General features: G+C 48.3%; 1 protein-coding gene across 2 annotated transcripts in view; it reads right to left on the bottom strand.

The window, feature by feature from the left end:
* Window positions 1-13242, bottom strand: part of LOC123755354 (bestrophin-2) — a 394846-nt gene that overhangs the window by 103655 nt on the left and 277949 nt on the right. For both annotated transcript variants that reach the window (XM_069327625.1, XM_069327626.1), the window contains exon 7: window positions 9789-10022. In XM_069327625.1, the coding sequence (XP_069183726.1) occupies window positions 9789-10022 (234 nt within the window). The remainder of the gene's footprint in view (window positions 1-9788; window positions 10023-13242) is intronic.

The following is a 13242-nucleotide window of genomic DNA, read 5'->3' as shown; positions in this document are numbered from 1 at the left end:
CGAGACAAAGCACGCAGGTGGGACACCATTAACAAAGCCACCTGATCACCATACACATGGTGATAGACCCAAGTAAAAAATACCAGACGCGAAGACTTGAGGAGAAGATCGAACCAGCCACGTAACGGACTGCACCGATCATTCGAAAGAGGAGGAGCTGCAGGAAAACCCCTGCGTTCGGACACCGAGCAAGTAACTCCTGAAACTAAGGCTGGGCCGGAAACCAAGGAGCCAAGAGGACTACTTTCCCCTGTTAAGTCTCCAAGCAGGCTAGGACCTGAAGTAACAGCAGAAAATCATTCCATCCCCCCCCCCCCCACCTTGACCAATCCTGCCAAAAAACCAGCGTTGAATGTAATGAAACGCCATTTTCTGGGTGAGACCCGGAGGCTCCCTGGAGCTTATCGGGCTAATGTATGTTATGTTAGACCGGGACATTAGCTAAGGAGTTCAGACCTACCAGGGACCAGCGCCAGAACCTGGCCCCTTCAGAGAGGTTTCAGGGAGCAATGGCCCTGGAAAACCCCATATGGTTGGGGGTTTTCCTTATCTGCCATCGACCGGGGTTAGGCACCCAGAAAGGTAGGCGTAACAAAACAAACCCCACATGGTAAGAAACTACAACAAAAACCGAACAGAGAGGTAGAAAACTCCCTACAATCCCAAGGAAACAAGCAAACAAGCAAACATCACACTTTACTGCCGCGCCGATCGTCCGCGCAGCCCTCCCCACCCCGGGAGGGGGAGGGGGGAGCCCCGGACCTACCGCGCCGGCTGCCAAGCTCCAGTTCGGAAGCTAAGCTTCAACCAACGCGAAAAAACCGCCGACCGGTGGGAGGGAGGGTTTCCAGGGAGCCTCCGGGGCTCACCCAGAAAATGGCGTTTCATTACATTCAACGCTGGTTTTCTGTGGGGAGCCCCTACGGCTCCCTGGAGCTTCATACCCAAAGAGAAGGAAAAGAAAGGGCTAACCCGGGAGGCGGCCGCCACAAACTCTGCAAAGCAAAGCCAAGACAACCGGTCGCAAACCTGCGACCCAAGGCAACAAGAACGCCCAAGAACAGACGCACATATGGATGGGCGGCCAAAAACCTGTGCGACCCACAATTCCCTGCGCCCGAAATGAGCCCGAGACGTCACCAACACAGCAGCAATTGCTGCAAACGTCTGAACAGCACGGGCGCAAAGACAGACCGCAGGAAGAAGGAAAACACTGCGGACGACCCGGGAGACCCGAGCCCTGAAAACAGGGAACGAAGGAACCGGATCAACCACAGCGCATCCCCAGGCACGGTACGCCGGCAACAGCAAAAAGCACAACTGGACAACACAGGACGCACCCCCCGGCCAAACCAAACAAGTACCAATACCCCAAGAACCCCTCCGGAAAGCAGCCGTCTCGACCGTCGCCAGGACAGAGAAAGGCTGCACACCAATAAAGCTACCACCAGTACCAAAGAGGAGGAAACTGAAACCTAAGGGGCTACCACAAACTGAGGGGAAGAGAAGAAGGCACCCTGAACAAGGACCAGGATGGCTCAGGCGACTCATGAGCAGGCCGGAGGGGAAACAAAACGCGAGAAAACGTAATAAACGTCATGCAGTCTCCAAGACGAAGCTCGCAGGTGGGACACCGTCAACAAAGCCACCTGAACACCATAGAGATGGCGATACCTGCGTCAAAATACCAGACGCGAAGAGCCAAAGAGAAGGCCGAACCAGTCACGGACAGGACCGATTCGGCCTGCTGAAAGAGGCGAAGCCTCAGGAAAAACGCCCCGGGTACGGACACCTATCAAGCAGCGTCTGAAAAGAAGGCCGGGCCGGCAACCGTGGAACCATAAGGACTGTTCTCGTGGGAATGGGCTGCAACCGAGCCAGAACCCGAGGCAACAGCTGGACCAGGAGAAGAGGTACAGGTACCCCCCACCTCGACCAGGCCTGCCGAAAGCCTCCACCGTGAAGTCCTCGCAGGTGGGAAGGGCGCCACAAAACGGGCGACGCCTAGACCACGCCAACCCGAAGACGTCCATGGCCAGGAGTCCATAAGCCCAACAGAGCCAACAAAACGAATCGGCGACGACTGGCCAACCCACGAAGAGGAATGAACCGAGACAGCTGTCCACCAGGACGCAGGACACACCCCGGACACGAACCACACGGTTAACCAAACCCCCTGTGGTTCCGGCAAGAACCACACGGTTAACCAAACCCCCTGTGGTTCCGGCAAGAACCACCAGAGAACAGTCCAAACAGAGCTGAATGGTAGAGTACCTAGTGACCCAAACCCTCCGAAGCGCAAACCAGACAGCCATGAACACCTGAACCGGGCTGTGAGCCCGACGGACAGACAGACTCCATCAACCTCGGCCGACCTGGTGAGCATTGGTCACAAAGCCCCAGCCGAGAGACGACCCGTCCGTGAACACATCGAGCGAAGGCTCGGGGAGCTGCCAAGGCACGGAACCCCGAAAACCCCAAAGAGGAAGCTGGTGACGCAGCACCAACACCAGAACCCCAGAGGAACCCAAGGAATGCAAGAGGCGGAAGTGGAGTCTCCGTAGGAACCAACCGATGCCGGAGCCAAACCCGACTCCGCGGGCAGACAAGCACACCGAAGTGCAAACTCCCGCACAACCGCCCAAGCAACCGCTGAGCAACCCGGGACCCCCTCCTGAGCAGCCAAAGGCGGGACCACAGCCACAGTAACACTTCTGGAGGGAAGACAATGAGGGGCCCAAGAGCCTGAAACAAGGCCCAGGTCCGAACCCGGGACGGAAACAGAAGGTAAAACCTCCAGATCACCAGGAAACCAAACCCAGCGATCTGGAAAGAACCATCCCCTGGCGAGCAGACAAGCGGACTGACTGGGAGCCCACTCCAGCCAGTCGTCGAGGTAGGCCAGACACCGAATCTCAGACGCAGACAGGGCACTAAGATCCGGTAAAGATGCAAAGAGTATACAAAGTGCCCTTCACAAAATAGGGAATGCAATAAAAACAGCAAACCTGAAGCCCCACCACCAAAGCATTGTATGACAATCATATTAAGACATATTATGACATATGACAATCTTAATCAAAGCATTACATGACAAAGAGTGCTGGGAAGACGGGACACCACGAGAGTAGCTCTCATCCTGTAACTACACTTAGGTAAGTACACATAGGTAATTACCAACCGTGCTAGCCCCAGAAAAACTGGAGAGGAACGTGCCAAGAAGTGACCTGGAGGTCCAGGTCCACCATCCATGCACCCGGCCCTAACAGAATCCGAACAGGAGACAACAGTCCTCCGAGCAGGGCAGAGGATCCAGGGCGCAGACGGAAGTAGGCCAGAAGAACTGCAGACGGGAAAAGCTCATGACTGCAAAGAGCAGACGGGAAGCCCAGAAGGATGGGGCGGATCGACCACGCCCCACGCACCCACGAAGAGGAAATGACGAAGCGCAGGGAAGAAGCCCACCCCGCCAGCTCTGAACCCCCCCCAAGGGGGAGAAGCCGTCCTCCGACGCCAGCAGAGGCCGGAAGACAACCCAAAGCGCCCACCAACAGCGGGACCAAGCGAGAGGCAAGAGAGCAAGCTGCTCCCCCAGCGCCCAGTCAACAGAGAAGGGAACAGAACCCCTTCAGAAAGAAAAAGTACACTACTGAAGTCATGAGGAGAGACTACGGGAATGAAACCACACTTCGCTGGAAGAGGAAGTTTGGGGAGACCTGATCACCACATACAAGATACCCAAGGGAATCGACAGGGTTGAGAAGGACAGGCTATGTAACACAAGGGGCACACGCACTAGGGGACACAGGTGGAAACTGAGTAAAAAGTTTTTTTTTTTTTTTTTTTTTTTTTGAGTGTCAGAATGGGAACGGGAAAGCACTAAGTAATGTGGCGACTCCTCACACAAGTAACAAGGCTGACCCCCATACAATGTCACATGTAGACATGACAGAGCCCAAGAGGCACAGGAACCGATACACCTACACCTAGATACAAAACTAGAAGACAGAAGAAAAAGAGGTGATATGATCACTACGTACAAAATAGTAACAGGAATTGATAAAATCGACAGGGAAGACTTTCCTGAGACCTGGAACTTCAAGAACAAGAGGTCATAGATTTAAACTAGCTAAACACAGATGCCGAAGAAATATAAGAAAATTCACCTTCGCAAATAGAGTGGTAGACGGTTGGAACAAGTTAAGTGAGAAGGTGGTGGAGGCCAAGACCGTCAGTAGTTTCAAAGCGTTATATGACAAAGAGTGCTGGGAAGACGGGACACCACGAGCGTAGCTCTCATCCTGTAACTACACTTAGGTAATTACACTTAGGTAATTACCTGTTGACGGACGGTTGAGAGGCAGGACCAAGGAGCCAGAGCTCAACCCCCACAAGCACAACTAGGTGAGGACATATATTGTAAAAGCACAAGCCGCCGACTAGTGGCAAAGAGCACTACGCCGGCCAGGCAAAGAAGGCACAAAACTGCATCAAAAGGCCCACCTCGACAGCAAAACCACAAAGTCCCAGCACAACCACAACATGTGCCAAGACCCAAAAAGCTCAGTCTGCAAGCCAGGAAGACCCCGGAACCCCAAAAGGCAGAACCGGGTCACACGAGGAAACAAAGTCCCCTGAACCCACAAAAGGGGGCCCAAGAGGAAGAAACCTCCAGAACGAAACCAAGGAACCCAAAGGAACCCAGAATCGAACCAGGGGGAGCCCAAACCACCACATATGCCGGCGGAGAACACCACTAAAAGGCAAAGCACAGACCCCAGCAGAACGCCCTGGGAAAACGGTCCCAACAGACCGAAAACCGAGGGGCAAGGTGTGGGAGCAAGCATACCAGCCAGGGGCACTGAGCCTAAACCCAGAGGCTCAGACCCAAAATCAACACCCAAACGTTCCCAGAGGAACAGGCAACGGCAAGAAAACACCAGAAAAACAAAGAAACGACAACAGGAGAACAAAAACCCTGCAAATTTTTTGAAAACTCACCAGAGACGCTCGCTCACACACCCAGACGCATGTAAACAAACCGCAACGCCGCCCTGGTGGCCACGCCGGGAAACCGGCAGACAAAAATGGCCGCCAGCAGGGGCTGTGACTGACGCTTAATACACAAAAACACGCCAGCAAATGTGGGAAGCTAGCAGACTGGAAGGGCGAAAAACGACGCCCAACAGCAGAAAACCCCCTGAAGGGGCAAAACCGCCCCAGAACTGCTAGCAGGCAACCCCCACAGCCCTGGGAACCAACAACAGAGGCCCCGGGGCAGAGCCGTCCTCCAAGCCCTCCGCCCTTAAAGAAAAGCAAGAGCCCATGGGAAAGGCAACAAGAAAGGGCCACTGGTAAGACCCAGAAGCCTTGGCAGGAGGCACAGGCTCAAACCTCCGTCCCCAACCCGAACGGGGCATCCCCCGAAAACCGCCCGAGTCTCTGCCGCAACTGAACCCCGCCCCGACCCCGAAACCCGCAGACGGTCCGGAGCCGGGAACATGGAGAGAAAGGGGCGAGCAGCACCTAACCAAACGGGGCGGCCACGGGGCATTCGAGTGGGAAACCAACCTAGCATGTTGCAGCAACCTAACCTAGCTTGCAACACGGATGCCGCCTGTACTCTGAACAGTAATAACATCAGGAGAGTACTGGAGAACAAGCAGAGAATCACTCGCAAGACTCCGGGTCAAGGTGTCAGTGACCCAACAGGCAGCATGACGGAGGTAAAAATGGCGACTGTCACCCGGAGACAAGGGAACAGCAACCAACGATCCCGTTCAAGACGGGTTGGAACCCGGAAGACACATTCAATGGTCCCCCGAGCCCAGACAGGGGTTTCCAGGGCCCGTAGGGTAACAACTACGGGAAGCCCGGGCAAGGTGTTGCTAACCGGTTAAGAAACCCAAACACAACAAGAGGGTAGATTATAGCACTGAAAACCCCTGAGACGTGTACAAGCACGGGGGCCTAGCAGAGGGCCGCCAAACACTACCAGTGGAACTATAATCACCTTAGGCAGACCCCCACCAGGCAAGAAATTGAAAAACAAAAGAAAAACCCCGCAAAAGTACACCGTCTCCAGAGGCAACAGAAACCGGCCGCCGCTTAGGTGGCAGGCTGCGCAACACCTTGACGCCCTAACCAGCACAATACCAATCCCTACCCAGGGCCAAACAAGGGCCCCAAGCCCCAGCTGGCCCCAAGGGCGAGGCAAATGCCGAGCAGCAAGAACCTCTACGGGAATGGTTCCCGAACGCCCCAGGGAAGATAACCCTGTTACGCAAGGGCAGTACTCACAGGGCGCTTAGGGAAGTCAGCCACTAAGCACATGCAGCCCCGGCACTGATGAAGTACTCCTGGCCACCGCACACCACAACACACGGCAGTGAACGCCACACAAGGCAAACACCGCCTAGGAAACTGAGGCCAGAGAAGCGTCAATCCCGGTTGACATTAGCGAACGAACTGGAGCTTGGCAGCCGGCGCGGTAGGTCCGGGGCTCCCCCCTCCCCCTCCCGGGGTGGGGAGGGCTGCGCGGACGATCGGCGCGGCAGTAAAGTGTGATGTTTGCTTGTTTGCTTGTTTCCTTGGGATTGTAGGGAGTTTTCTACCTCTCTGTTCGGTTTTTGTTGTAGTTTCTTACCATGTGGGGTTTGTTTTGTTACGCCTACCTTTCTGGGTGCCTAACCCCGGTCGATGGCAGATAAGGAAAACCCCCCAACCATATGGGGTTTTCCAGGGCCATTGCTCCCTGAAACCTCTCTGAAGGGGCCAGGTTCTGGCGCTGGTCCCTGGTAGGTCTGAACTCCTTAGCTAATGTCCCGGTCTAACATAACATACATTAGCCCGATAAGCTCCAGGGAGCCGTAGGGGCTCCCCACAGAAAAGCATTGACACCGAAAGTCTCACAGTCATGGAAGGGCGCCACATATACCTGGAAACACCTTGACCATGCCAACGTGAAGAAGTTCACCTCCGGGAGCCCGTTAGTCTGGCAGAGCCAATTGAATGAGTCTGCATCGACCGTCCATTCTGAGGACAGGGGAATGAACTGAAACAGACCATCCGCCAGGATGTTGAACACCCCCAAGAATGTGAATGGCCAGGTGAGCTAAAGCCCGAGTATTCAGCAGCCAGAGAACTCAAAAACTGGCTGGGAGCCCAGACCAGCCAGTTGTCGAGGTAGGCCAGCAACCAAAGACCTAAGAGACACAGATGGGCCACCATGACCCTGGTAAGGTGTGTGAACACACGAGGCGTCAGGTTCAACCCAAACAGGAGATAACGAAAGCGGTAACAGAGATGCCCCAAAACAAACCCGAACCAATCTCTGAACCCTGGATGAATCGGGACGTGCCAATATGCATCCCGGAGGTCAAGAGACACCATCCAAGTGCCTGGTTCCAACAGAAGCCTGATCTGGGACAGAGTAGTCACCTGAAAAGAGGGGCTAAAGACCCAGGGGTTCAGACGGGACAAGTCCAGAATGAACCGCAGGTCCGCCCAGTCCTGTTTTGGAACTAGGAACAGACGGGAGACTCACCTGAGGGACATCGTCATTTTGACCCCGCCCAAGCGTACCCACTCTGAGATGACACAACAGAGCACAAGAGCACAGGTCCTGTTCTGCCAGCCCCGAATCCCCTGGAGGAGGAGGGGCAACGCAATGCTAACGCAGACTGTCGGAAATGACTCTAAAAGCCCACGAATCATGAAACCAGGTGTGAATAAAAAGTGTGGCCTCGCCCCCATCGCACCATCAATGGGGCGAACTAAGAAAGGGCTGATAACCCTTACGAGAACCCGACTTACACACAGAGCGATCACCGCTCCGACCAATTGAAGACGAGTCCAAAGATGGGTCCAAAGATGGGTCCAAAGATGGGTCCAAAGACAGCTCCGAAGGTGGCGCCGCCGACCCAGAAACTGGCATCAACGGCCAACCACAACGAGAGGAACCCCGAGCCCAGGCACGACCCTTCTGGGAGGAAACCCCACCCCCCACCCGCAGATCCCCCAAGGACCAACAAGTCCGAAACTGAACGACAACGAGCTGAGGCTGTTTACAGAAGCTGCTCAACCTCACACTTCACAAACAGCAAGGGACAATATGGGGATGGAAACTTAACACTTTCGCGCTCTCGGCTCTCAAAAAAAACAATACCCCAGATGCTTTCGGCACTTCGCGCGCCTACGCGGTAAGACCGAAAAAGTGTACACTCTTTTTACTGTCCTGACAATAATTGAAGGCGCACGTATTTAAATTTGGTATCACTGTGTTCGCAATGAAATTGTCTATAAGAGCATACCTATAAAATGGCGCCCAAGCATAAGGACTGTCAACACCAAATAAAAAACTATTCAGATCACTCGCCAAGAGTGCCAAACAGCAACAAAATGTTTCCACTCTCTTAATGGTTGCGAAGCCTACAGTTGTCCTACATCGCTAATTGTGGTATCATTGGAATCGCAATAAAATTCTCTACACGGACATATGCATATAAATATAGATTTAATGTCGTAGCCCACCCAAAACAATGTGGGAAGTGGCCGAAGTGTTACCCGCGGCAGCATATCGGCGAAACTCGCTTTGAAAAGTGTATATTCAATTCACTGTCCTGACATTATTTGTCGATGTATGTATTTCATTTTTGTACCAATGTGCTCGCAATAGAATGTTCTATAAGAACATAAGTATTAAAGGTCACATAAGGATGCGTTCGACCGGCAACATATATAAAAACTACGTCGATTACACTCGTCGTATCAATAATACAATTGTTTTACCACGATGATTCACTGCCACACCGTTTTCTTTTATAAGCTGTTCGGCTATTAGAGAAAACGTAAATTTCATGGCAAACATTTGTATACTATTTCCAAGTTGATCGGATAATAAATGGATTTTATACAAATATTTTTTCGATGGACTACAGGCATCGTCTGTTATGCGGTGACGCATAAAAAACGGTGACGACTCATGGATAATCCTAAGCGCGAAAGTGTTAAGAACCAGGAACCCAGGCACATTCCAACAAGGAAGCGAGCACCACTTGCTGACACATGAGACACGAAACGAAAAACTGTGACACTGCATCCCGCAGGATCGGCACAAACAGCTTCAGCAGTGCTTTCAACGCACGTGCCGCCGAGAGCAAGGCACCAGACCCAGGAATGGCCCCAAGTGCCTCCACATCCTCTTGAAGCCAATCAGAAGACAGCTTCATGAGCAAAAAGAACTGCAAAACCAAAGCCAGCGGGCCACAAGCACGCAAGTCCTCAGCCACCAGTGCAGCCGAAAAGGAGGAAATCTGCATGTGAAGCTGAACCATGCCAACATCCCACTGAAGGGCAGGGGCGAACAAACACGCAGTGAGGTGCTCGAATTCGCCCAACAGGTAAACCTGGACCACCGTCAACACCTCACGCCACTCAAGAGTGCGGGTACGACAGAAAGTACTCAGAGCATCCAATGACAACACAGTGCAGTCCACAAGGGCAACCCCCAAAATTGCCCAAGTATCAGAAGCTTCTAAACCCTGCCTAATCGACTGATGCCATGGTCTAATACATAAATATCAGCCTGGTAAGCTCCGGGGAGCTGTAGGGGCTCCCCACAGAAAAAATTATTTGACAACGGCAAACTTTTCAACAGTAAGTTATTTTCTAAGTAATTATAAATTGATAAAGAGAATTGAAGTTGTACTTCAAGAGTTGGGACCCAGGAATTGAAGCTCAATCTCCACAAAATCAATTGAGAGAGTACACACACACACACAACTTGCCTGGATATTCCTGTCAATGAGATAGTTGACCTCGAAGTCATCATCATCCTCGCCAAAAGGGTTGACAAGGCTCTCTGCAACCTTGAGCCAGCCCATGTAGAAGAAGAACTGCAATATGGTGAACAAAGGGAAGTAAAAGTCGATGTTATTCTTGGGGTAGTTTTGTGCCGGGTCCAAGAACTGCCGCCCCATGATGGTTGACAAAAAAAACGTATACACTGCCAGACTCACTACCTGTAAACATGTGCACATTGTAAATCATGCACATAACATCTGCACACATCACATATTTTTATTTATCTATTTATTTATATATATACAAGAAGGTACATTGGGTTTATGAGAGTACATAGCATTAATGTTTTTACATTCATTTTTACATAAAGCAAAACTAGTGTTTTGGGCAGGTCCTTAATCTAACAGATAATTTTAACTTGGTAATTTCTAGTAAAATTGAGAAATGTTAACAGGTACATTACAGTAAAATTTGAGGATTATCAACAGGTACATTGTAGCATAATTTGAGGATTATTTCTAGGTACAGTATAATGTAGTAAAATATGCATTCAATATAACAACCATGATACAAGATGATAGCAGTGATTACAATGGTGAAGTTGAATGACTTAGGCACATATATTGGGGAAGTGGGTAACTCAAGAAACAGTGAGAGAGTAACCCTTAACCACCGTGCTGCACCGAGTTTATTGTGAAATTCCCCGTGCCCATGAAATAGTGTTCCCCAAAAACTCTTTTTTTCTTCAAAATGATTAATTCCCTTCCCTGAATATGTCTATGTAAAAATAAATGCCAAATTTCACCTACTTTGGCTGTTTGGACGTGGACAAGGTGCGCTGTGATGTCATCAGGGGCTGGTCACCCATGCGTGACTCGCCCAGACAGACGTGCGGGCCATTCAAGCATCGGGTGTTGCCACAAACATATTTTCAATTATTTTTTCTATGTATTTCCAATGCGGTTTTATTTCTTTTTTATCGTATTTGATGCATATTTGTGTCCTTTACAATATGTATACAGTAGAACATTCATAATGTTCCATGGAACTGTGATACATGTGTCAGTAATGTGTCCACAATAAATGTTTATTGTCGTAATATTACTTGTTAAAAATTCACTAAAATTAAAATATGTACAGTTTCACACACTATTTACACAGTAACACTGTATTACACACTCAGTACTTCGGAAGTGAGTAATAACTAACAAAGTAGTCCATGGTACACAGCGCGACTTCGCTCTCGTTGCACCAGGTACAATTCAAATTAAAAAAAAATCAAATGTTAATTCAGGTAAAGTACATACATACAAGAGGTGATATAAAAATTGATAGATTTATAGATAGAGCTAGTACATACAATGCCTAAAGCCACTATTACGCAAAGCGTTTCGGGCAGGAAAAACATTAAAGACTAAAACTTAATACTAATTGATATTAAAGTATAAAATGTGTTGAGAAAAAATAAAAATAAAAAAGGGAGGAACATGGCAGAAAAACAGCAAAAATACAATTCAGTTGACAAACAACATTGTTTAAAAATAATAGACATGGGTTGACAATATAGGGGTAAGGTAGGTTACAGGAAATTTATTAGGTAGTGCTTAGTTTTTATCTTAAACTGGTTGAGAGAGGTACAGTCTTTAACATGATAGGGAAGGTCATTCCACATTCTGGGTCCCTTGATTTGTAAAGCATTTCTAGTTTGATTAAGTCGTACTCTTGGAATATCAAATAGGTATTTGTTTCTGGTGTGGTGCTCATGGGTTCTGTTACAACCTTCAATGAAGCTTTTGAGGTCAGGATTGGCATTACAGTTCAGCATTTTATATACAATGGAACCTCGATTAACGAGTGGCTCTATTAACGAGTTTTTCCAGTAACAAGCAAGCCACTCGCAGCAAATTTGTCTCTATTGACGAGCTCGCCTCTATTAACGAGCAAAACCACATGGTGCTTCCTAGCATCTCGCGGGTTCTCGCAAATTCTCGGACGCCTCCGACGCCAGTGTTGTTGTTGTATCGCACTCGACAAGCATCCCTCTGGATTTATTTGAGCTTTTCTTTGGGTTTTTAGTGGTTTTGCGACTACAATTTGTGACACACGATGTCTCCAAAGAAGCTGCTTGCTAAAGATAGTGTTGTCAAGAGGAAGAAAGACACAATTACTGTGGATTTGAAGAAGGAAATTATAGCAAAGCATGAGTGTGGTGTCTGTGTGACTGATCTCACAAGGGAGTATGGCAGGTCCTCATCAACAATTTACACCATTAGTAAGGGAATGAGTAGGTAAGGTAGGATGCTGCTTCATCCACTGAGATCAGGGAAGTGTTTGGAATGTTTGAAAAGGTGAACGCATTCTTGGAAAAGCTGCCCTGATAAAGCAGTGACAACCCGGTGTGTGAAAATGTTTAATTAATTTATCACTTTGTGATAACACTTTATGAAAGTGTTATCACTTTTGCAGGTATATGTCGCTTGAACGTGACACACTTTTTTCTCTTGAATGCACCCAAACACCGTGCTCAAGCATCATTTGAGCAAATATTTTTATAAAATCCAATTCTTATCCGATCGACTTGGGGATTGTATACATGTTTGCCGTGAAATTTCCGTTTTCTTTAATAACCACATTGCCTATTTGAGAAAACGGCATTGTATTGTATCTTCGTGGTAAGACTATTATATTGTTGACAACAAGTGTAATCGACGTAGTTTTTTATTTGGTGCTGGTCTAACGCATCCTTGTGTGACATTTGAAATGAAATTTGGGTGAAATTCCCAAGAAGAGAGAGTCCGCCTGACTCAGAGGTGGATTCTCCTTCCACACCATAACCCCTCTCCTCCTTCCCACCTCCCCATCGTCTCCCTCAAGCCAGCAATGACTCTTCATAAGGTAGAGTAAATATTAAAACACTACAACAAAACATTTATATTTACATGTGCAGTATTATATTTACATAAAAAAAAGTCATTCAAATGTGGATGTTTTTGGGAGTGGAACGGATTAAATTTATTTCCTTTATTTTAAATGGGGAAATTTGTTTCTTAAGACGAGTTTTCCAGGTAACGAGCTCGGTGCCAGAACGGATTAAACTCGTTAATAGAGGTTCCACTGTATGTATGTGTATATATATATATATATATATATATATATATATATATATATATATATATATATAATATATATATATATATAATATATATATATATATGTATATATATATATATGTATATATATATATATGTATATATATATATATGTATATATATATATGTATATATATATATGTATATATATATATATGTATATATATATGTATATATATATATGTATATATATATGTATAATATATATATATATATATATATATATATGTGTATATATATATGTCGTACCAAGTAGCCAGAATGCACTTCTCGGCCTACTATGCAAGGC

The sequence above is a fragment of the Procambarus clarkii genome, chromosome 20 (genome assembly GCF_040958095.1).
Source record: "Procambarus clarkii isolate CNS0578487 chromosome 20, FALCON_Pclarkii_2.0, whole genome shotgun sequence".
In the NCBI taxonomy this organism is placed as follows: Eukaryota; Metazoa; Arthropoda; class Malacostraca; order Decapoda; family Cambaridae; genus Procambarus; species Procambarus clarkii.
Note: the sequence above shows the minus strand (reverse complement) of the source record. Positions and strands in the feature narration are given on the sequence as shown.